This window comes from Lates calcarifer, linkage group LG1 (assembly GCF_001640805.2).
Source record: "Lates calcarifer isolate ASB-BC8 linkage group LG1, TLL_Latcal_v3, whole genome shotgun sequence".
Lineage (NCBI taxonomy): Eukaryota > Metazoa > Chordata > Actinopteri > Centropomidae > Lates > Lates calcarifer.
In genome coordinates this window covers 17,024,384-17,047,071 of record NC_066833.1, presented here as the reverse complement: position 1 = coordinate 17,047,071, position 22,688 = coordinate 17,024,384, and the positions used below count along the sequence as shown (strand labels likewise).

General features: G+C 40.4%; 2 protein-coding genes across 2 annotated transcripts in view; one reads left to right on the top strand and one right to left on the bottom strand.

The window, feature by feature from the left end:
- Positions 1-275: 275 nt before the first annotated feature.
- On the bottom strand, positions 276-5,391 carry LOC108881506 (claudin-10). Its single transcript, XM_018673552.2, has 5 exons — positions 5,084-5,391; positions 1,570-1,731; positions 1,405-1,486; positions 1,205-1,309; positions 276-1,107 (listed from the first exon to the last, which is right to left on the bottom strand). Exons 1-5 carry the CDS (start codon positions 5,295-5,297, stop codon positions 969-971), a joined length of 702 nt encoding a protein of 233 aa, XP_018529068.2. The 5' UTR covers positions 5,298-5,391; the 3' UTR covers positions 276-968.
- Positions 5,392-6,605: 1,214 nt separating this feature from the next.
- Positions 6,606-22,688, top strand: part of LOC108881504 (ATP-binding cassette sub-family C member 4-like) — a 35,300-nt gene continuing 19,217 nt past the window's right edge. Inside the window, 22 exon segments of the mRNA XM_018673551.1 lie at positions 6,606-6,671; positions 7,108-7,349; positions 7,442-7,556; positions 8,314-8,424; positions 10,005-10,125; positions 10,245-10,469; positions 10,569-10,658; positions 10,773-10,936; positions 11,027-11,152; positions 11,358-11,607; positions 11,697-11,801; positions 12,026-12,115; positions 13,139-13,330; positions 13,487-13,581; positions 13,665-13,751; positions 13,829-13,925; positions 15,035-15,271; positions 15,499-15,630; positions 15,824-15,861; positions 16,169-16,263; positions 16,680-16,826; positions 22,483-22,562. Of these exon segments, the coding sequence (XP_018529067.1) occupies positions 7,483-7,556; positions 8,314-8,424; positions 10,005-10,125; positions 10,245-10,469; positions 10,569-10,658; positions 10,773-10,936; positions 11,027-11,152; positions 11,358-11,607; positions 11,697-11,801; positions 12,026-12,115; positions 13,139-13,330; positions 13,487-13,581; positions 13,665-13,751; positions 13,829-13,925; positions 15,035-15,271; positions 15,499-15,630; positions 15,824-15,861; positions 16,169-16,263; positions 16,680-16,826; positions 22,483-22,562 (2,556 nt within the window). The 5' untranslated portion in view covers positions 6,606-6,671; positions 7,108-7,349; positions 7,442-7,482.

Below are 22,688 nucleotides of genomic sequence, written 5' to 3'. Positions count from 1 at the left end.
TAGATATTTCACACTAGCTACCTTTTCAGGTTTACATCCCTTTTGTAGCAACAACACATTCAATATACACTAAAAAATAACCAGCATAGGCTTGCAACCACCTATAAAAGTTTGATTATTTTTGTCTACCACCGTAACATATTTAAGTCCCAAAATAAAGAGACTCTATCTGTAAACTGCTGCCCTCTGCAGACATGTGGGAGGATCACTGAGGAACAGGTAATGACATCATCTGCTGACAAAACAAGCAAGACACGAAACAGAATCTGCTGCAACTCAGATTTATTCATTTTGTTTTTAACTCTAAGAAAGAGAGACTGACTCAACATTAACAGCACAAACAATGACAAGATACAGCCTTTTTTACTTCAACTTACAAAATCATAGTTAATGGTTATGACATGTTAAACAAAAAATCTGTGTCTTACACTGTTTTAAATGTTGTCATTATAGATTAACAGCATGCATAGGTTACTTATAGTTAAAGATACAACCAACAAAGTAAATGTCTGACAAAATATTACAAACTTTATTGTCATATACAGCCACTAAAATATAAAATGACAATATTAAATCCCAAAGGTCCATTTTGGACCAAATGTTTTGGATTTTTGCTGTTTCATTATAAGACAAACGTAACAATATATTCAATACAGAGCAACATGTAGAACAGTGAAATGCAGAAGTTGTGTCCTGAAAATGATATACAAATAATTCCCTAAGATCAGAGAGTAAACTGTGTCATACACCTTTAAATTCAATGCCCCAGAAGAGACATGTAAATATTGTAAATGCAATTCCTGGTAAGCCACAGATCAGTGTCTGCAAATTCTGCTGTTGTCTGACAGAAACCACCAAGTCTCATCTACCATTCTGTATCTTTTAGACTTAGTATATCTTTTAAGACTCACCAGTGGCTTCGACTAAATGTGGTTTATATTCACATCCCTCAAACATATACGTTCTTATCAAAGTGCTGAATCCTGGAGGAGCTGCTGTAGTCTAGGAGGCGGCCTCTGGTTTTCAGACCTTGCCTGCCCTCTTGGGTAGGAGGAGATATGAGAATGTGAGGCAGCACCTTTGTAGATATAGTTTGCCTGACTGTGGCTGTGAAGAGACAGAACACAGATTCATCTTAACAAAGCAAACAACCATATGACTCAACAAAGTTGATAAACACAGCTGGTTACTTACTAGTACAAACCTTTTGGAAAAAGAATCTGTGATGGAGAAACACAGCATGCTGCCCCCGAGGATACAGAGGATAGAGCCTGCCCAGCCGATAAAAAGAGCAGCTCCCAGTTCATACCTAGAGACAAAGAGCAGTGCAGCAATGTTTCTCAACTGGTTGAGTCAGATTTAAACATTTTTAATGTTTTGGATCTACAGTCACATTGTGCTTACTTCTGTGCCACAAACATCGGATCAAAAAACTCTGATGTAATCCGATGTGCGTAAAGGGAGCACGCTGACAGTGAGCAGAGGCCTGAGAGGGAGAAGGAAAAGGCAAAGTTGCTCAGTAGGAAATACTGTTACAGATAAATAATTCCACAGGTCCACTATACTTACCACTAAGAATGAAATTGACACCAGCAAAGCAGGCAATCCTGGCTTTGCTTTTGTCAGTTCCTCCGATTTTGGTGCATTTCATTCCAACCAGGGCAAATACAGAACCAAAAAAACCCAGACAGACGGCTGCAATCATCAGTCCCCTACATGCTTGGATGTAACCTACATATATAAAACAGAAGTCAGCTTATATGCAGTCAAAGTCATTCTCTGTGCTATGCCTCTATTCTGTCGTTTTGCATTCCCTCCTACATCCACAAACAGCACAGTCAATGAGTTATTGACCTTGTGACCAATTTACACATTAAGCAAGAAATACAAATTGTCACGAGTGACCATAATTGTTTTCAAGCACCTTGGATAGTGTGGTTTCTGCCATGGTATGAAATGTCCCATTCAGATGTGGTTTTGAGGCAAATATTACCTTGGAAGTCAACCCCTGAAACTAGTCAGCTGTGGTAGAAACTGCCTGAGGCTCCCACTAAATCTCCTTTATAGCTTTCAAGTTCGGAGAACTAAAGCTAAACATTGACATATTTGGAGGTAAATGAGTTGTTCCGTGAAGAGTTGCATTAGACCATGGGATATCTATTAGTCCTGGCTCCCAATGAGCTTCAACTTGAATTTTCTGGCAAAATTTTCAGAGAGAAATGGGCTAAAAGAAAAATTACAACAGATATAACCATGTGCTCTTCAGCTGAGAAAAACAGAAACTCAAGTCAACATGATTGAACTGCAACATTAAAAAGGTCAAGAAATAAGCTCAGTCAAAGGAAGAAAAAAAAAACAAGCATCCAGGTAAGAATGAAAAGGAGCTGACCATCCAGTGCCAGCATCGAGGGAAAGTCTTTGCAGTTGGAGACTCCTGTTGAATCAGTGACACAAGTCTTCCACAGATTGGACCAGTATGTAGCTGTGGTGATGACTGTTCCATCAAGTGAAGACACCTTCCAGTAGTCTGTCGGCAAGGTGGAGGACACCAGCACCCACCCTGAGATGGTTAACACGAAGGCCAAGATCTCCTGAAACATGCCGCTCATACTGCAGAGAGGAGTCCCCCACACAACTGAGGCTGGTATTTATGATTGATGAATGGTTCCCTGGCTAGTAAAGCTTGTTGAAAACGAAGCTAAGCTCTGCACGAGTAGGTTCAATGGATAGGCTATGATTGATAGTTAATGTGTTGTGGACTGTTATATTCTGTAGGGAGGAGTTTGGCCCTAAACATCAACAAGTGGCCAATGGTCTTTTATAGCGTCTTCCACCCTCTCACCCAATACACGTCACTGTGACTCACAGTGAGAGATGATGGGGACTGAGGCAACTGAAAGTTCTAGATGTAGACAAGTATCAAGATGACGTCAGTAAAGACATTTAAAATTAAAGCAACTGTGTAAAATGTATGAACAGCTATTTGTGGTCAGCAGTGAGCATCATGTCCAGTGTGTGAATAATTTGATTAATATGTAAAAGCAGTTGTCAGTGGCCTAGTCCAGGGTAGGTTAAACTATTGAAGCCTTGAGAGACAAATGAGAAAAAAAAAAAAAAAAAAAAAAAATTGGTGATCCATTTTCCAAGTGATCTAAATTGTTTTCTTTCAAAAAATGTTTTGCCAGGATTAAAGAAAAAAGTTTTTTAAATGCTGCAATCAAATCTTTGCTTCTACCTCTTTTCACATATGAAAAATAAAAATAACTCAGAAATATGATTCAGGTAAAATTTCATTTGCAACACATCAAAAATATCACCTGATTGCTGTTAACTCTCTTTATATATTTCAGTTTAAATGCTGGCTATATTTGTGAGTCTATATACCTGCCTAGAGAAACCTCACCAACACAAAACAGACATTTGGGATGGGATGCAGCTCTGCGGATATGTCACCCTCTACCTTTCACCTTGCTCTGGCACCCATGATTAATACACAACAGGAGTGCTTCACCCTCCTCCTGCATCTGAGTAGCAGGATTTAGATGACTTATTAACAGCATGTCACTCACACTTATGCTTCAGCAGCGACAGGAAACACATTTCCTGTTACATGGCAGAGAAATGTGTTAATTAATTTTGGGAAGGATACTGGATAAGATAAGATAAGATCAAGTGCCAAGACAAAAGCAAACAACAGGGAATTCATAAAGCTTTCATGATGTGAATTAGAGCTCCATCTGGTGGCTGTACATGCTGTAGATCAAGTTCCTGTCATCACACTGCTGCCACCATCAGATGGAGTTGGGAATCTTGAAGTGCTCAGTCACCCTTGTGTTATAAAAAATTATGACGATGAGATATTAACTGTAAACTGATTTGATGTAAATAAGATGTTATGAGTCTGGTGAATTTCCTTCCAGATTATTGTATGTTGTAATAGCCCATCGTGATCTATACACTCTCTGAAACAACAGCAACAACTACAACAAAACAAAAAACCTAGCAAAACAGAATAAAACAAAAAACAACAACAAAAGAGGCTGGCCACTTAATGTGTAATGGATAATCTGCTCAGAATGTAGATGGATACAAATGTGGATAAAAACAGTAACAATGGGAATGTTTTGGACAATGTGAACCATATTCCTTCAATATTGACTAAACACTGCAACTACAATGCAGTTTCACAAAATGTTATGTGATTTTTATAATATATATAGCCCATTACCGGCTACATGTTTACTTCCTCTCTACTTGGCCTCTGCAGACATGCCTGTGACTCAGACACTCACAGTTTGACATTTCCAACAAAAGATTACACATTTGCCACAGTTAACATGTGAGCCATATAATCTGGAGCAGAAATGAATTTTACCAAGTATTCATTATTTAGCCCAATTTTGCATTTACAAATGTAGTTATTGGAATATATCATAATCAAATACACATTGTTAAAAAATAATGTGAATAATACCAACCAATGCAAACAGGTGTAGGGACACTCCACAAGATGACCAGTTGTGCCTTTTTTTTTTTTTTTTTTTTTTAAAAGACAAAGGCAATTCAAATCCTACACTACACAAAAATGTTTTTTTTTCAAAACAGATCACTTATCCAGTAATATTTTACTGCTGAATAATCTTTAATGATCATTCCAAATATTACTTTGCATGATGTAGTAAACCCATTGCAAAAGTTGTAACTTGCACTATTGGAAAGGATGTTTGACTACTGCTACAAGTAGAAGTATATGCTCTGAATTTTCTCTGCAAAGTTTGAGTTTTGAAAGAAATTTTAGCAGCAGCTAAATTTGAATTTAAAACTAAGGTGATACATGTATTTCAATGTGGTGAACGGGTTCCACTGCATCATTACACAAGGAACATTTCATAAAGTATTTCCACTGTATATACATTATATCACACCTCTTTGCACATGCTGTATGTTTACATACTAGATGTGTCACCAATAGCATTTACTCAGTATTTAACTGTGAAAGTTATTAAGGGAGACAAATGGGTCACACAGAAGTGAGAGAACATACAGACAGTGTGTATGTAGCAGGTGTGACTCTCTAACTTACCTTCCAGCTGAAGGATGGTATGATGTGGTCTGCAATGCACAGCTCCAATGGCATTTCCAGCACAGTTGTTCCACAGACCCTGGAGCACCCAGGTTGCTGTGATGACTGAGGACGCCCGGCTGGTGGCCCTCCATTCATTGGAAACTGTGGCGCCGATGGTGGCACCCAGCCCGGCCAGACCGCTGAGAAAAGCCAGAATCTGCAAACCTGACATTTGGTGGGGTTGAGATATGTATAGTCTTTTGGCAGATTCAAAAGAGAAGAAATAAAATTGCCTCAGGCAGTCAAATTACACTGTGGACATGTGTTTCACTGTGATGATTTACAGACAAGATATCTTGCCTTCATCTCTAGTGGCGAGGGATAGACACAGGTGTCTGAAAGTGAAATAGTAAAGGAAGCATGAGGTGGCAGTTAGTCATTAAATTTTGGCAAGCAGTATTTGAAATGCTCCTTTTGTATGTCCTTGTTTAGGTCTAAAAATAAGCCCAGGTATCATATTAACATAAAAAATAATACAGGAGTAATGAGTAATCCTGAAAACAAGCAGCATTGTGACAAAGTCCAGTTACTAGTTCATCTATTTCTTCATGCAATATTTGGTAACTGAATGACTAATGATTACCAGATCATATGTGAGCATGTATGTTGTTTTTCATGCCCACTGTTCTCACCCAGGAGAGTGTGAAGAGTGTCACTTTCTAAATTAGAAAAAGAAAAACAGAGTCACTTCTAAAAAGAGATGGTGGCACCAGTACTAAATCTGCCAGTAACTAATTGGGTTTAAGGCTGCCAAAAATATTTTATGCTCTAAATCTTGCAGGTGACTAAATGGAATTAATAATGGGAGACAACAAATGTTATCCTACGCAGACAATGTTATCCTAAAGCAGACTTTAAGCTACTCTAAAATCTCTCCCCAAAGGTCTCCACAGATGACCTGGGCGATAATAGGAAGGTCACTTCAAAATTTTGTTTGTTGATGTCCCTTTATCAACTTCTACCTTCCAATCTGTAATTGAAAGTTCTATGTGAAATCATTGAGGAAACTAAAACCTCAGAAAGAACATCTCTAAACAAACTCAAACAGGGATCTACAGTGTCATTGCAAATTTGGCAATTGTTGGCATTTTTGTATTCTTTCCATATTATTTTTTCATAGACAGGACACTGCTCTTGTAGCCCTTCTGCCAGTCATTTGTTGCCCTACTCAAATACATATTATAGCAGGAGAGCCCGCCTTTCCAGTTCAAACTGACCTATCAGGTCAGGGCTCTGGGGCAAAGTTGTCAGCAAGACACAGTTTGCTTGCACTTATTCATTCCAACAAGAGCTTAATTCATTCTTCCATATGCCAACATATTTACCGTGCATTAAAAATAAAAAAATTACTTACAAATCATTCAGCATTTACTTTAATTAGCTGTTGATTTCGCCCAGCTATTATCCAATCAAATCTGAGAACCCGCCCCCTCATACTCCCCATAAAATGACCCTGAATCTGGCGCGCACTCCCCCCCCTAAAACACCAGTTCAAGATGGCGTCCACGAAGAGCTCAAGCCGGCAGGTTACTGTTTTCATGACCGTGTGGGTTTGTCTTATGTTAATATGTTTCTAGAAATAAACTTAATTCTAACACTGATAGAACATTTTTCTATCTTTGTATACGCGGTTTAGTTTAAAATTTGAGGGAATATCCTCCGGGCGTAGCAAACTGTTAAATGAGAGAGGTAGTGCTTCTTCACAACATTTGGCATTTGTTTTTTTGTTTTTTTTTTCTCAGAAAAGTGTGGTTTTTTACTTGGTAGTTTCCATTTATTGGTAAAAATGTGAGAAATAATTTCTGCTATATTCAAGCATCCAGACCACTCAATTTTCCAAAACAATAGAAATTGAGGTTAAATATGATACAAACGTCTACGTGAGTACTTTTACTGTTGATAATTTTCATGATACCACTTGTTTACTTCTACTGTCCGTTGTTTATTTTAGTAAAGCCACCACTTTCACTGCTGCTCCGTAGGCATTTTGTTTGAGAACAAGAGCGAACACATATGCACCAGAGTTTCTCTGAATTCCCCCCAAAAAGCACACTGTAAGTGTGATTGGATAAAACAGAATGGAGTTTATGTGGGAAGTCATGGAGACTAGCGTCAGCCAATCCCAAGGTGGCGGGCGGGGCTACGTAGTGTCCCACTCACCTGACAGCCGAACCGGCGTCTGTGCGTCTTCTGTAGTAATCCTGTCCTGAATGTTGGCAGCCAGGTAAAGTATTGACAGACACTGGAGTTTACAGCGGCTTCTCTCTCAGTGTTTTCTCTTCTCTGAGTTTTTATCGATATCCCTCTGCCACGCAGCCTGCAGAGAAAGTCTTCAGGTTGCTTGTACTGTTGGGGGCATGGAACCTCTGCGGAAGGAGGCGAGGGATAATCCGTCGGCTTCAGCTAATCTTCTCTCCAAGATTTTCTTCTGGTAAGAAAACCCCGGCCTCACAGTGACAGCCGTGTTTGACATTAATTGAATGGAGAGCCCTCCTGTGTGACAGTCTGCGGACACACCGGAGAGGCTGTCCCTGCATGTGATAGCAGGTAGCCGCTTGCTGAGCATCCGACCATGCATAAACATACACCACACTGGTCTCACATGGAGGAGAGAGCTCAGGCTGTATGACATGAATGTATTCCAGCAGTCCCAAAGCACAAAAGGCAAAATCGTTGACACTGGTTATTCTAGAGGAGCGTGGAGAGTGCGCCAAGAAAAAACAGGGCTTCTCACTCTTTCAGTAGTGAAGTATTCCATTACAAACTTATCCCTAGATAAAGCTATAGTAATATGTTTAACACTTGTAACAAAGTGCTTAAACAAAGGACACAAGAAAGAAATACTATACTGTACTATAGTTAAAGTCAAATGATATAGTAAAAAGTAAACCAAGCAAGTTTCGTAAATAAGTGGTCTCCTTCTCATGTTTTAAGTGGTTGACGCTTTGGTGGTTCAGCATTTTTCCATGACAAAAGCAATGTTTTATGAAATGACAGGTAACATGCAGAATGTTTTGAGAAAGTATTACAACTGTCGTATTATCCTGAGTTGTAATAGAGTAATCACGTAGTAAATTACCACAGTCTAATGTAGAAATTTTGCATATTTCCTTGAGTAAATGTATATATACTGAAAGGTCAGTGATTATTTTGTATACTGAACATACCTTTGTATACTTTATCTTCAGCTGGCTGAATCCCTTGTTCAGAATTGGCTACAAAAGGAAGTTGGAAGAAGATGACATGTATAAAGTTCTACCAGAGGATGCATCTAATAGACTTGGAGAGGAACTGCAGTGGTATGACATCAAATAATCAAATATATCAAGTTCATTTTGCTTGATTGTATTTTAGCTATTTGCCCATATTTTAGGATTATCAAATAGAGCTGAATACCTAATTTTCAACTTTCCTTTTCTCCCAGTCCAATCTATGCAAAGTACCTGCTGGATAGTCTTAGACTCTTGTAAATTCAGACACCATACTAATCTGTATTTTGCAGAAAGTCAGCACTTGATATCAAGCTGAGCGGTATAATCCTGGGTTCAAACCTGGTCAGGAGCAGGGTTGTGAACCCAGGTCAGATTCAGTCCTATTTAATGGGGGTTTATCCACCATCATTGTGTCACTTAGAGTTTGAGCTGTTATGCTTCACCTTTCTGAATGACTCCCACAGTGAGAATATGGGTTTTGTAACCCCTGCTGATGCAGCCTTTTAGGCCTGCCAGTACCAGCCGGGCCCTTAAGACCTCCTTACCTTGACTGCCCCACTTCCCCTGACTTCAGAGTTTTCTAGAGGACAGACAAAACCACCTTCTTGCTTTTCTCAGCATCTGCTTTGATGATAATGGTTTTGTAAAGGGTCCTCAGCACTTTTTTAGGCATAGGAAAATGGACCAACCACCTCCACTGTATAGTAACCCCTCTTTTACTTATACCTGATCAGCATGTGCTCTGGATGTATGACTAGTGCAGATGTCAACTAACAACACAGGCTTAGTTCAGAGAGGCCATTCTTGACATCCGTGCCAGTGAGATTGTAGTCATTGTCAGTTTCAGCTTCAAGTGCCCCTGAAGGATAATAGTAACATGACCTGACACTGCCACTTCAACCAAGGCAGAGGTATGCTGTGAACTATATCTAAACAGCAGTCAGAGCTTTACTCTCACAACAAGCAGAAGTCATATTGAAATGACACCCCTCTCCACTTGGTGACAATCCCAGGAGTGTAGTAACCAACCAGAGGCTCATGAATGTCCCCACCAGTTCTTGGAACTTTTCAGCCTGAACCTTCCCTAAATAGCAGTGACCCCCCCCGTTGATGGGAGTTTGGCATCAGAGTTGTCATGGTGTCTAGAGGTGAACCTGCCTATATATAGAAAGAGCTTCTCAAACTGTCATGAGAGGGGGACCCCCCCCCCCCCCCCCCCCCCCACCACACACACACACACACACACGCACACACAGCTAAATGTGATGTGGTCAAAATGTCAGCACCTCCCCTTCCTGGTAGTGAAGAGAAACTGACAAAGTAAAAAATCCATTCCCAAATAGAACTGAGTCCATTCAAACCCAGCATAGACTGTTATTATTGATTGCTTGTTCTGATAGAGAGAAATAGAGAGAGAGAAACTGAATGTAGACAACCAAATGTTAAGTGTTGTAGGGATACAAGATTTGCACCTGTTTAGGTAACATCCATATAAGCAATATATGGATTATGCCGCTTGAAATATGTAGAAGCTAAGGTTTTCTTGTGATTTCTGTCGTTCATTAGTTTCCATTGCTGTCTTGGGAATCACTATTCTGAGTAAGCTAAACATAACTAATTGGAGGTAAGCATGGCTTTTCTTTTCACTTCTTCATGCTTTTCAAAAGGTACTGGAATCAAGAAGTTCAACAGGCAGCAAAAGAAATGCGCCCACCGAAACTTACCACAGTCCTTGTTCACTGCTATTGGAGATCATATTCACTCATTGGAATATACATCTTTATAGAGGTACAGTGCAGCCACACACTGAAACCGCACATCTACACTGAGCTATTCTGCATTAAGAATTAAGATTTGTTTTAATGCAGCACATCCACATATTTGCTTCACATCCCATTTTCCACCAGGAAGTTATCAAAGTTATTCAACCAGTGCTACTGGGGAAGCTGATTGAGTACTTTGAGAGTTATGACCCCATCAACACAGTTGCAGTCTATGAAGCCTACAGCTACGCTGTGGGCATCTCCCTGTCAACCATCGGCCTGGCTGTCCTTCATCATCTCTATTTCTACCATGTTCAGCGAGCAGGCATGAAGATCCGCGTGGCTATGTGCCACATGATCTATCGTAAGGTCAGTTATTAGCGTCATATCTATATACTGTTTAAATGTCTTCCTCTGTCATATTCCTGTGGTTTGTATAACTTGATGTTACACTTTTGTTTTGGAAAGGCTCTATGTCTCAACAGCACAGCACTGGCCAAAACTACAACTGGACAAATTGTCAACCTCTTGTCTAATGATGTCAACAAATTTGATGAGGTGCTTATCTGAAAGTAGCTATATATGTTCATATTATATCTTGTGTGTAGTTTACATTTGACTTACCAGTTCAATAATCCAGACCATCTTTTGGTAATACTTCTTTTCTTACAGGTAACGTTATACTTGCACTTTTTGTGGATTGGCCCCCTGCAAGCAGCAACTGTGATATTATTGTTGATGTATGCAATTGGTCCTTCATGCCTCGCGGGAATGGCTGTCTTCTTCATCCTGATGCCAATACAGACAATGTTTGGACGACTGTTCTCTAGACTTAGGTTGGTTTATCAAATAGATACATTTTCTCCACTTACGAAAAGTTCCCATCGCACTGGTACCATTGCTACAATTTGTGTCTGCTGTTTTAGGGCTGAAACAGCAGTCTTAACAGATGAGAGGATACGCACCATGAATGAAGTCATCTCTGGGATCCGTGTTATAAAGATGTATGGGTGGGAGAAGCCTTTTGCTGCATTGGTGGATGAAGTCAGAAGGTAGATCAGTTTTTCTTAAAATGTATTGTAATTTCTTTTTAATCTGTACCATGCCTCACTTTGTACTGAATTTCAACAAAAACTCTCTCCCTGTGTTAATTAACAACCATATTAACAAAGAACTGATTATGTATTGTGCCAAAAATGTGAAATATAATATATGCAAAACAGCATTTACTGACAAAAATGTTTTGTTATTGTACAGACTGGAAATCTCCAAGATCATGAAAAGCTCCTATTTGCGTGGCCTGAACATGGCATCTTTTTTTGTGGCCAGCAAGATCATCATCTTCATCACTGTGTGTGTTTACGTTCTGAATGGAAACAAGCTGTCTGCAAGCAGAGTGTTTATGGCTGTTTCCCTCTATGGGGCAGTCAGACTCACCATTACGCTGTTCTTTCCCTTTGCCATAGAGAAGGTCTCTGAGTCTCTCATCAGTATCCGAAGGATTAAAGTAAATAACACCACAGACAGAAACCATTTTTACACTCGGTGTGTGTTGATTACTGTACATAAAAACTGAATCTGATTCTTCCCTTGAAGAATTTTCTTCTGTTGGATGAAGTTGCTCCACAGCATCTCGGACTTCCTGTGGCAGAGGAGGATTGTATGGTGGAGATTCAGGATTTATTATGCTACTGGGATAAGGTTAGGAACACTGTAGGAAATGTATCTCACTGTTCTAAATTTGATAAACATCACATACGTCAATCCTTAGACCTCTTGAGGGGCTAAGCTTTTATTTGTCATATGCTGCACAGATTGTGAAGCCCCTGGGAAAATTTGTGATTTTGAACTGCACAGTAAATCAAACTAATTTACTGCATAGTCAGCACATGACAGTGTTTCAGATCATTTGCTCTTTCCTGCAGATGCTAGAGGCTCCAACCTTACAGAACGTGTCTTTCACAGTGAGGCCCGAACAGCTCCTGGCAGTAATTGGACCCGTTGGGGCTGGAAAGGTCAGGTCTGTTCTTTTGTCTTAGGTTTATAGTCATGCACGCACATGATTATAAACCTGAGGCAAATAAATAACATAACATTAAATATTTTTCTAAACACTTCTCATTAAAGCTAAGGTACAGATGGATAATTAAATATCTGTGAGACAGATAACTTGTGTGGATGAGGCAAAATGCATTCTTTGCTTAACTTAAGTACTTATTTACGTTTTTGCTGATGATTAGCTTAGCATGTTACATCTTATTTGTTTTATTGGTACACAGACAGAAATGTAATTTGTGTTTTTACTGGAAGTTGTGTTACTTATGTTTATTATGGCAGTCTTGTGAGTTGATGGAAGACATTTCAAGAGACCCACATGTCTTAAGAAAAAGGATAATTGAAGCTTGATCGATCAAGAGGAAGAGAGATGAGCTACACAATTTGACATCCCGGCTCTGAAAGATTCCTTCCTGGTAGACTGTCTTTAACCCTATACAAAAGCATACTTCATGTCCAAGTAAGATTATTCTCAATTGGGCTCTATCACATCCATACACGTGGCTCAGGTAAAATCACATTTCCCTAGCTCATGTTTAATTTTCTCAAGTCCTCTTGTTCAACGTGTTTACCATGAGATACTGAGACACTGGCTGTTTGTTAAGGTTGTTTACCTCCTTCCCTCTGTGTCTCCTCTTATGGTCTATACTGCAACCTTGGTTGCCATGGAAACTACCAATGTGGATTAGGCATCTGTGTCTTCACAGCCAAGTTAGAGATCACAGTAAACTATGTAACTATGACATGTGAGTGACCTGTGTGCCTAAATAACATGGAAGAGGCCTCATGCAGGAAAATACCTTTACAAAGTTCTGTACAGTGTTTGTGCTAGGCTAAGCTAATCGCCTCCTGGCCTCAGCTCCATACAAACTGTGCAGACATTAGAGTGGTATCTGTCTTCTCATCTAAGTTTTGTCAAGACCGTGATTTTTAAGGTGTGTCAAAAACTGACTTCTGTCTTTGTGTGTGTTTGTGCATGTCAGTCCTCGCTCCTCAGTGCCATCCTGGGAGAACTGAGTCAGGAAAGTGGTGTGGTCAAAGTCAAAGGAGAGCTGACCTACACTTCTCAGCAGCCCTGGATTTTACCCGGTACGATTCGAAGCAACATCCTTTTTGGCAAAGAGCTCAACCACCAGAAGTATGATAGAGTTCTGAGAGCCTGCGCCCTCAAGAGAGTGAGAATCACTTCGAGTCATGTTCTTGATAATCACATGCCCCGTATTTTCATATTGTGTAGGCCAGTTATCCGCAAAGTCTTAGCACATCTAGCTTGTAGTGACCTCAGTGTAAATGTGAATCACTGGTTAAAGCTGCATTTGGACACTGCTCAGGACATGGACCTGTTGCCAGGTGGTGACTTGATGATGGTCGGGGACAGAGGATCCAATCTTAGTGGAGGACAGAAAGCAAGGGTCAGCTTAGCCAGGTGTGTTGAATAACTAATTTGTCTTTGTAATTTTGTCTTTGGTGTCAGTGACAGAGATAACCCTCCATATATGTGTATTTTAGAGCAGTGTATCAGGATGCAGATATCTACTTGCTCGATGATCCACTCAGTGCAGTGGATGCAGAGGTGGGCCGGCACCTCTTTGAAGAGTAAGTCTTGTCATGTTATGCTGATGCAAATACATTAGCAGATTTTCATTCTGCTCAAAAATATTTGTTCTCCTCAGGTGCATTTGTGGACTTTTGAGGAAGAAGCCTCGCATCTTGGTTACTCACCAGCTACAGTATCTTAAGGCTGCAGATCAAATCATTGTCCTAAAGGAGGTATGAGCTATGGACGTGTGTGCACATGTACTGTAAATATTTGCTGTTCAAATAGTTCAAATCATAAGCACACGTCAGTACGTAGTGTATTTCCTATAACGTCACTTAAGTCTAATTCCTCCTAATTCAGTGACTCTACATCCAATATCTGTATTTTTAGTATAAGACACTCTCCCTTTAGCCACAGCTATAGTTAGCTTGGATGCACAGCGATTACACTGGATTCAAGTGGTGACCCAGTTTCAAATCAAAAGTGCCTGTGTTTCACTGCTTTATTGGTCAGTCTGTTTTGTATAGGACATTCCTAGTTACATTAACCAGCAGTGAGAGACCAATGAGCATTGCTATGATAGAGCAGTACCCAAACTGATAGCAAGAATTACCCGCAGTGTTTAAACTCCCAGCTCATTATTATCCCATTGAGTGTCTAGCTGCATGACATGATAAGTCCAATACTCACTGTTTTTGTAGTTGTGGTTTGGTTGTCCTCAACTACTGAGAATAAATATTAGGATGTTATAATCTCTAAATGTGCATGAATGGTTGTTTGTCTCTATATGTCGGTCCTGTGATAGACTGTAGACCTGACCAGGTACCTGCCTTGTGCCCAGTGTCAGCTGGGATTGGCAAGATGCACAGTCATTTTATTCTGAGCAGAGTAAAACAACTATATAAACTAGAATGGTAAATAATATAATATTGATCATCAGATTTTACAGATTTGATCAGAAAACAATAATTTAAAAAAACTCCATTGCAATCTGTACATCTATATATTATCCATAAACGTGTTGATGATGTGTTACTTTAATTTAAATATTTTAGATATATCATCCATGACTGTTGTTTTCCACCAATGTCCTCTTCCAAAATGGTGGAGGACATCATTTCTGTGAAAAGCCCCCATTAGGATATCATTGTATGATAAGAGTTCAAAAACTACATTTATAGTCAAAACAAATGCAGAGACCCCAACTTAAATAAACACTATTTTCACTGGTAATATTGGCAGGGCTATATGATCTTCTATACACTTACCGATGCTGTAATTTTCCATGGCTGTGTGAGTTCTTGTGCTGCTAACTGCACATCTATTCTCTCTTTGTCAGGGACAGATGGTGGCACAAGGGACCTACAATGATTTGCAGAGCTCTGGACTAGACTTTACCTCCCTGCTTAAGGAGGAGGAGGGTCAGGGCGAGGAGGAAGACAGACAAGGCATGACTCCCATCCCTGGGAATGTGCCCCGCTTCCCCCATACACTCTCTGACAACTCCATGTCCTCCATGTCCTCCCTTTCCTCCTCTCGGTGCTCTTTGATTGAGGGAGCAGAACCACTTGCAGTGGTAGGTATATTTTATACCTTTAATTACTGAAATGAATTCTCTTGATAATAAATGGCTCAATTTTCATCAAGCTTTAAGCATTCAAGTATAGCAACATGGTGGGAAAAGGCCTGTTGTGCATCCTTTTAGCCACTAGAGAGCAGAAGATACTCACCATTCCCTGTTCATAACAGCTTGACTTGAAATGTTGCTCAATGACTGGCATTGACATGACTGTCTCTCTGTAGGTAATGCAACCTACAGAGGAGGAAAGGCGCTTGGAGGGAAACATCGGCCTGCGTATGTATGTGAAATATTTCATGGCAGGTGGTAACTTCCTGGTCCTCTTGGTCCTCATTTTACTCAATGCCCTAGCACATGTGAGTTAATTTCTTAAAATAATTTGGTGTGTGTTTTCTTTCAGTTTTTGAAATATACAACACATAATTTGTGTCAAATTAATTTTATATAAAACTGAATTATCCAGTAACTGATATTCAAAATAAGAAGTTTTGTCTTTGCTGTGTTTTAATGTCTAATGTAAAAAAATTGCTTATTTTCATGTTTCTTTAGGTTACATTTGTTCTGCAGGACTGGTGGCTTGCTTGCTGGTGAGTTTTTGTTTCTTTTACACCAGTGAAACACGCAAAGCTTGCAAAAAGAAAAAGAAAAAAGATGATAACAGGTTTTGTAAGCCAAACTGACACATTTTCATGGACTGGAAATGGTTGATAATTTAATAGGAGATGACTGAACCAAACTGTTTTTCTTGGCATTATCTGTCACTTGTTGAAACTGACCTTGTGCTTCAAGATAGGAGGAATGTGTTTTGTCTAGTGCCTTCGTGTTGCAGCTTTCTTTTTTCTTTGTGTTTACTTGTCCTTGTGGATTTTTGTTTCCTTTGTGGCTGACTTGCAGGGCCTCTGAACAGAAGCACATCAATGTGACGGAGCACCTCAATGGCAGCTTCCCTCAGCAGTTGGACCTTGACCTGTACCTAGGTGTTTACGCAGGTGAAGATCACCGAGCGCTCATAGCTTTTTGTGTACTGTGAGGCTCTCAATACGCCAGCCATTCAATGAACAGATCCACAGTTCTCTGGCTGTGGCCCAAGGCCTTCAAGGCCCACTGTATGGGTACATGGGCCTCAGCTGTACCGGGAGATAGCAGTGCCTTTCTTATTCGCTGCTGTTGGATTGTTCTGATTATCTCCCAGTGACTCCTATCCTTTTCACACTCTCCAGCTTTGTATCCACATTAATAGATCAGCATTTCAGACAAAAAAAGTAATTAATGGAAAAAATAAAGTGGAATATATCTGTTTTTACTTAACAATGTCATCTTAAATGCATAGCTAATCTTGGAACAGGCATAAAGGAGAGCATTGTAGTGTGCTGATGGATTTTTTTTCCCTCTCTGCTTTTTTCAGGTTTAACAGCCACCTCAGTTGTGTTTGGCTTCCTTCGCAGTTTGCTCTTCTTTAATATCCTGGTGAGCTCAGCCCAAACCCTACACAACAGCATGTTCAATGCCATCCTCCGGACCCCGGTACACTTTTTCGATATCAATCCAATTGGTAAGTGGCTCACTACCATATCAAGTTCTCATTTAAAAAAACTTATAACTTATGTCTAGCATGGCCAGGGTTATACAGGAATAATGTGCTGATTGTGAGATGTTAACATCCACTTGCACTTGCTCCAGAAGTCGTTGTTGTAATGTCTCGCCACTAGAGAGCAGACTGTTACTTACTTTGTCATGTTTTGAGCCACTTTTTAAACATCCTTATGCTTGCCCTTAAACTCCATAGTTTGTCATTGCTGTGAAGGTCCGTATGATATAATAATTTACACTTTCAAATGTAAAAATTTTGTTATAAAAGTATTATTATTTTTTGCATACTCAAAAATTTCATATTATCATCATATTGAAAAGGACATTTAATATGTGTATAAATATAATTAATAACTGATATAGTAATTAGAGAATCTGATATCTACAGTAATATAGAAACTGTAGATTTAGTACAAAAAGGACATTTAACTGTTTATTGGGTTTGAGATCTGACAGTGAATGAACTGACATCATAAAATTGCTGCTGGGAAGTAAAGCCTGTGTAAGAGGCCAATTCAGTCAAAAAAAAACCCTTTAATATGACTTTATTTAGCCATAATGTAATTAAAGTGAGCAGAGAGAGCCCTGTCTTTTTTTTTTATTGTGAGCCAGAACAAAAAAAGCAAACAATCATATTGAATAAATACTGTCTGCAGTAGATCTTGGACAGTGTTGTGTTTGGACTAGAGTGCTGTGTAAATACAGACCTATTTGTCTTGTGCACTGTATCAGAAATCTTTGATTATTTCATTAGCTTTGTAGGCTGTAGCTGCTGGGTCAATGGTTTGAGCAGATGGACATGATTTTAAAAGTGTGCAAACACTCCAAGTACGTCTGACTTTACACAAGGAGGGCTGCTGGCTTTTCTTCAGGTGTGCTTTGCGCCACCTTTTCAAATTGAAACCAATAAAGCTGAGAGCATATTTGAAGATTTCTTTGAATCACTTGCTGAATGTTTTGCCCTTCGTGTTATTTCACGTCTATGATCTTGTGGTATTAATTAAAGACTTCTTTTAATCAGGTTAAATAATGTCACTACAATCTGTCATTCATATCCAAAGTCAACTGTCAAGTGGCCCACTTTGATAACTTTAATTTTTCTGGAGCATTGTTCACCTGTCAGCAGATAATTACTCAGTCTAATCTCTTCATAGTGACATGCATGTACGACACAATCAGCTCGGGTGGGAATTCTCAACAAGAAGAGAACTTGTGTCTGTATAATGAGTCATAATAAGCTGGTAACACAAGTCTAAATATGATTTGAGGGTGTTCAGGAGCTTGCGGTTTCTGCTGGCATTAGGAGTGGGTGTAGCGACAAAGCTTTCCTTTGCAAAGCTGTGTTTGGAGCAAACACCACAGGTCTTAATCTTTTGGCTTTTGTTTTTAGTGCTGCCGTTGTGTTACGTATTGGACTACCTGACGGCTTATCTGGGTGTGCCTTGCTTGGTAATCTACACACAGGAGGAGAGCAAACACTTTGAATAATGTAATAATCTGTTTAATAGCGCAGCAAAGGAGAGGCTTTACAGACACTGCTATCTGATTGCTGTTATGCTGCTATCAGTAACCATTGTATGACCAGTCCAGTCATTACAGCTTGGCCTCCAGGCTGGCAAACAACACTGTGTGTCTGACTGGATTTATAGACAACTGTCCCAGAGACAGTGTTTCTTTTGTCCTTTGTCCAGTCAACAGTAGATTAAGCATGAACCTGACCTTAACTATACAATATAAATAAGTTTCACTTAATTATGTTGTTTTTTTTCTACTCCTGCTCTGTGGTTTTTGAAGTGATTCATTCATTTTGGAAAAAAAGACCAGAACAAAGACAGCTGTTGTCAACTCTGATGGTTTCTCTCCTTTCCTTCATAATGTTTTGTTTCTGTCAAAAAGATTTTTCTTTTCCATTTATACAATAACTGTCGCCTCCATCACAGCTGCTTCCACATCTACTAGTGTATTACAATAAGTGTGAGTAATTTGTTACTGTATGCCTATGTGTTGTTAAGGATTTGACAACTGTTTACATGTGTAAGTGATAGGTATGCTGCTGCTGAACAGGCCCAGTGTTTGATAGCTGTCCTCAGAGTTAAAGGTTACCATTTCAAGCATCGCTGCACAAAGGTCTTATTTGTTATTCTGTGAATGTGGTTTATAACAATAGAGTACAGCAGTGGTGAATTATGATTGATGGAGAGGCATTGTGGCTCTTCTGTATCAGCCACTGAATGCCTCTGCACTATTTGAGTCATGTTCCTGTGTTATCTTTTGTGCTGGAGATAGTTGATTTCCAAGTTGGGGCTTTTGGTGATTAAAACCTTTATGTTTTGTGACAATACTATTTGATAAGTTTTAAGATTGCAAGATGATGTTGATAACGCTGTAGACTGCTATTTCCTCTTTTATATGAATTTATATAACTTAATATATTCATGTTGCTCAATTTTAGTAATATGTACAGTCTTATTACAGCTGTTCATCCAAATTTTATCCAGTTAGAGCAGCACAGACAGCGGTGGATGTGTTGAGCTGATGTTGATCCCTGTAATTTAGTGTCATTGAGTGGGCTAATCCCCTCAGAGACTGCAGGCCAGGGCTTCAGCTCATCAGCACAGTCAAGGAGTGGAGTTTCAGTCAACACACACACACACACACACACACACACACCACACACCACACACACACACGCTTCTGCCGTCCTGCTTTCACATCAACATAGTGGGCCATCTCAGGGCTGGGTGTCTCACTTGCTGTTGACGCAGGGGACTTTAGATCTTCTGTAGTCAGTGATGTGAGATTCTAATTGTGTCTACAGAGGCAATGTTTTTAATGTCTGTATTTCAGGTCTGGGTTGCAAGAGTGTTAAGCGCAAAGTGGAGGAAGTACTGCAGAGAGGATGATGATATCGAAGTGTGTAAATTGAATGTGGAGATGGAGCCGTGTGTGTGTGCAGTATGGCTGATAGGGCTCCCCCTCGCTCGGCACTTCCACTATTTAATTGCATGAAAGGGAAGGAGAGGAGATTGCAGGAGCCTGGCGGTGTGAGCGAAGAGAATGGATTTAGAATGTATTAGTATTGGCAGCAAGGCGCCGGCGGTGGGAGGCTGCCCCAGGCTCCCGGGCCCTTCATGGAAGTGCAGGTGAGCTGTGCCACCTCCAGCCTTGGCAGCCCCCTCCTCAGTATTCCTTCATTATCGCACTTGCCTCACTGAAAGGCCCCTCCAACTGCACCGGGGCCCACACATGGAGCGGCTCTGAGTTGTCCCCTTATCTTGATGTTTACAGGGAACAGCGATTTGCCACACGCCCTGCTCTAGCTGGACCCCACTGTTCCACTTCTTTAAGTGTGATTGGGGGCCCTGCTCAACTAATATCTCCACCTAAGGGGCCACCTTAGTTGGGAGGGCTTGATATTTCCTGAGCCTGAAAAAGTGGTGCAAATCACCCCTGGAGTCTTAAACCATGAGAAATTGTTTGATACTAATGCTGCTGATATCCTGAAACGTCTATACCCCTCTCGACACAATAGGTGATATTGTTGACAACCACCCATAGTGATTGAAGCCATTGTCCCACACCGATCTTACCTCATAGGCATTTCCATGCAGTGAATGTCTTTGTGTAACTGCATCACTGTAATGTATCCCCTCCATAGTCTGCGCAGGATGGAGAAGGGTCTTTACTTCATCCCCTCTGAAACTCTCTGTTAACTGAGCCGCTTGTCAAACAGCTGATAGCTGACTGATGTTCTCTGCTCTAACACCCTCCAACCATGGTATGATGTAACCCAGAGAAACCTATCCTTTTCTTATTGGCATTGTTTGTCAGATATGCATGAATTTGGGTCATCTATGGCTTAGACAGTAAAATTACATAAAATATTATTGGATCTTCCACAAACACAGTTTGACAAGTACTCCCCCCATTCCCAGACTAAAGCGATGATATTTTTCACTAGTATAGTAGCAGCTCTACCCCCTTGCTTGAACCTTCCCCTCAGGATGTCTGTATGCTAAAGGGGCACTCACACTGTGAATAAGATTAGTCTGCCTCCAAGTGTACAACATGCTTACGCCACTTGACTTTGAATCAGTGCTGATTTGGAGCATTGCTGGGTTGTTGCGGGGAATAATGCTCTGGCTGGGTTTATGCAATGGCTGTTATGGGGAGCCCGGCCTCGTCTGCATGCATGTTTTTAGGCGGGAGCAGTCATTTTGGATAAAGCTGTAAGCTGCTTACGGCCGTGGAGAGAGGTGATTACAGGGCCCACCTCCGTAGGACTGACTGGGAGGCTGGGAGGCAACTTTTAGGTCAGTGGTACCACGGCTTCACCTCGCCTCGAGAAGTGCCATACCACCACATTGTGCCAATGTGCCACTCAGTCGTTCCCTCTTGGTTCTTTACCAAGCTCCACCCTGTTTCATAGCCTTTTCCGTGAGCCTAGATAAACTCATTGACATGCTTGTGTGGTTAGTTTCACTTTATCAGAGGTTGTACCCTAAATGTGTGAGTGCTACTTTATTTACATTCCTCTCAAACAGATATTATTGTTTGCTTAGTGATGTGTCACTGTGAGAGACAATGGCTTGCTTAAGTACAGGATGAAACATTATGACGCCATTTTTGGAGGCACTCTGACAGGCAATATACACCACACAACAAGCCCAGCTTGCTCTTGTCTTTTAACTTGAGCCCACTTTGAGCTGTGGCGATGCCGCCGCTGCTCTGGTACTTTTTGTCTGCCTCTGAGAGTCTTGGGGGGCTTCCTTCAGGGACAGAGATAGAGAAAGCCTTTCTGTCTTGCCTGCCTTTGGGTAGTTCAGTGTGGGGATTGGCTATCACTGACCCTGCAGTAAATAGTGTGTGAACGCAGCTGGAGTGTAATCTTATGTGCTGTGGGATCAGAATAGGGGGAGCAAAGTTACTAAAGGAGTGACAATAAAGGGCTGCCACAGCACCTGCAGAGCACCAGCCAAAATAATGAACACCTGAGCAGATTGGAGGCAACTCAATTAACGTCACTGACACTGCCAGTCAGAGCACAAAGGCAGGTACGCGGCTTCTGTTGCCCTTTTGTTTCCAAACAAAAGGTTCCCTCACGTATTCAGCCAAGAGTAGGGCAGTCTTTATGAAACGCTAGACAAATAATGATTCATTGTTTAATCTAGATAGGCCTGTGTTTTTCATCTGTTATCACACTCAATGTATAAGCTCTGTTCTATTAAATTGGAAGGTACTTTGATAACAGTTGCTCAATGGTCTGGTGAGACTGAAGGAAATTAAAACAAACAAAATGTTGTTTTTTTGCAGAGTAGGTACAGGATAAAACATATCTGTATTTGACTTAGATTTGTTCTTCCAATTGTCATATTTTAAGTTAGATCTGCAAATAACATATAATAAATATCCCAAGTTTTTTCTTACACTATACTATTAAACATTACATCGTCCTTTTTCACCGAATTGTTATATATTAATTCTGATTGTACAAGATATACACTTAACATCTTTAGAACCAATAAAATAAAATTCTTCCGTCAAATGTGTGCTTCTATCATACATAAATCTACTCTAATCACATCTAATCTGTTCATTTGTGTTTTGTTGTTTCCCAGGAAGAATCCTCAACAGGTTTTCGAAGGACATTGGTTACCTGGACTCACTGCTCCCGTGGACTTTTGTGGACTTTATCCAGGTGAGTCTCACCTCGGCAGGTTTGGTCGCTGGCGCTGCAGCATGGGGAGGCCATTTCATGCCTGGCTAAACCTGCTTTGTGGTCTGGGTCCCCTAATCTGGAAACAATTACTGTAGGATTACCCGC

Bases quoted from the DNA above. Each gene is read 5' to 3' on its own strand.
- LOC108881506 (XM_018673552.2), bottom strand. From the start codon at position 5,297: ATGTCAGGTTTGCAGATTCTGGCTTTTCTCAGCGGTCTGGCCGGGCTG. The intron at 1,487-1,569 runs GTAAGTATAGTG...TCTCCCTCTCAG, and splicing joins TGTCAATTTCATTCTTAGTG to GCCTCTGCTCACTGTCAGCG. The intron at 1,310-1,404 runs GTAAGCACAATG...CTTTGTCTCTAG, and splicing joins CCGATGTTTGTGGCACAGAA to GTATGAACTGGGAGCTGCTC.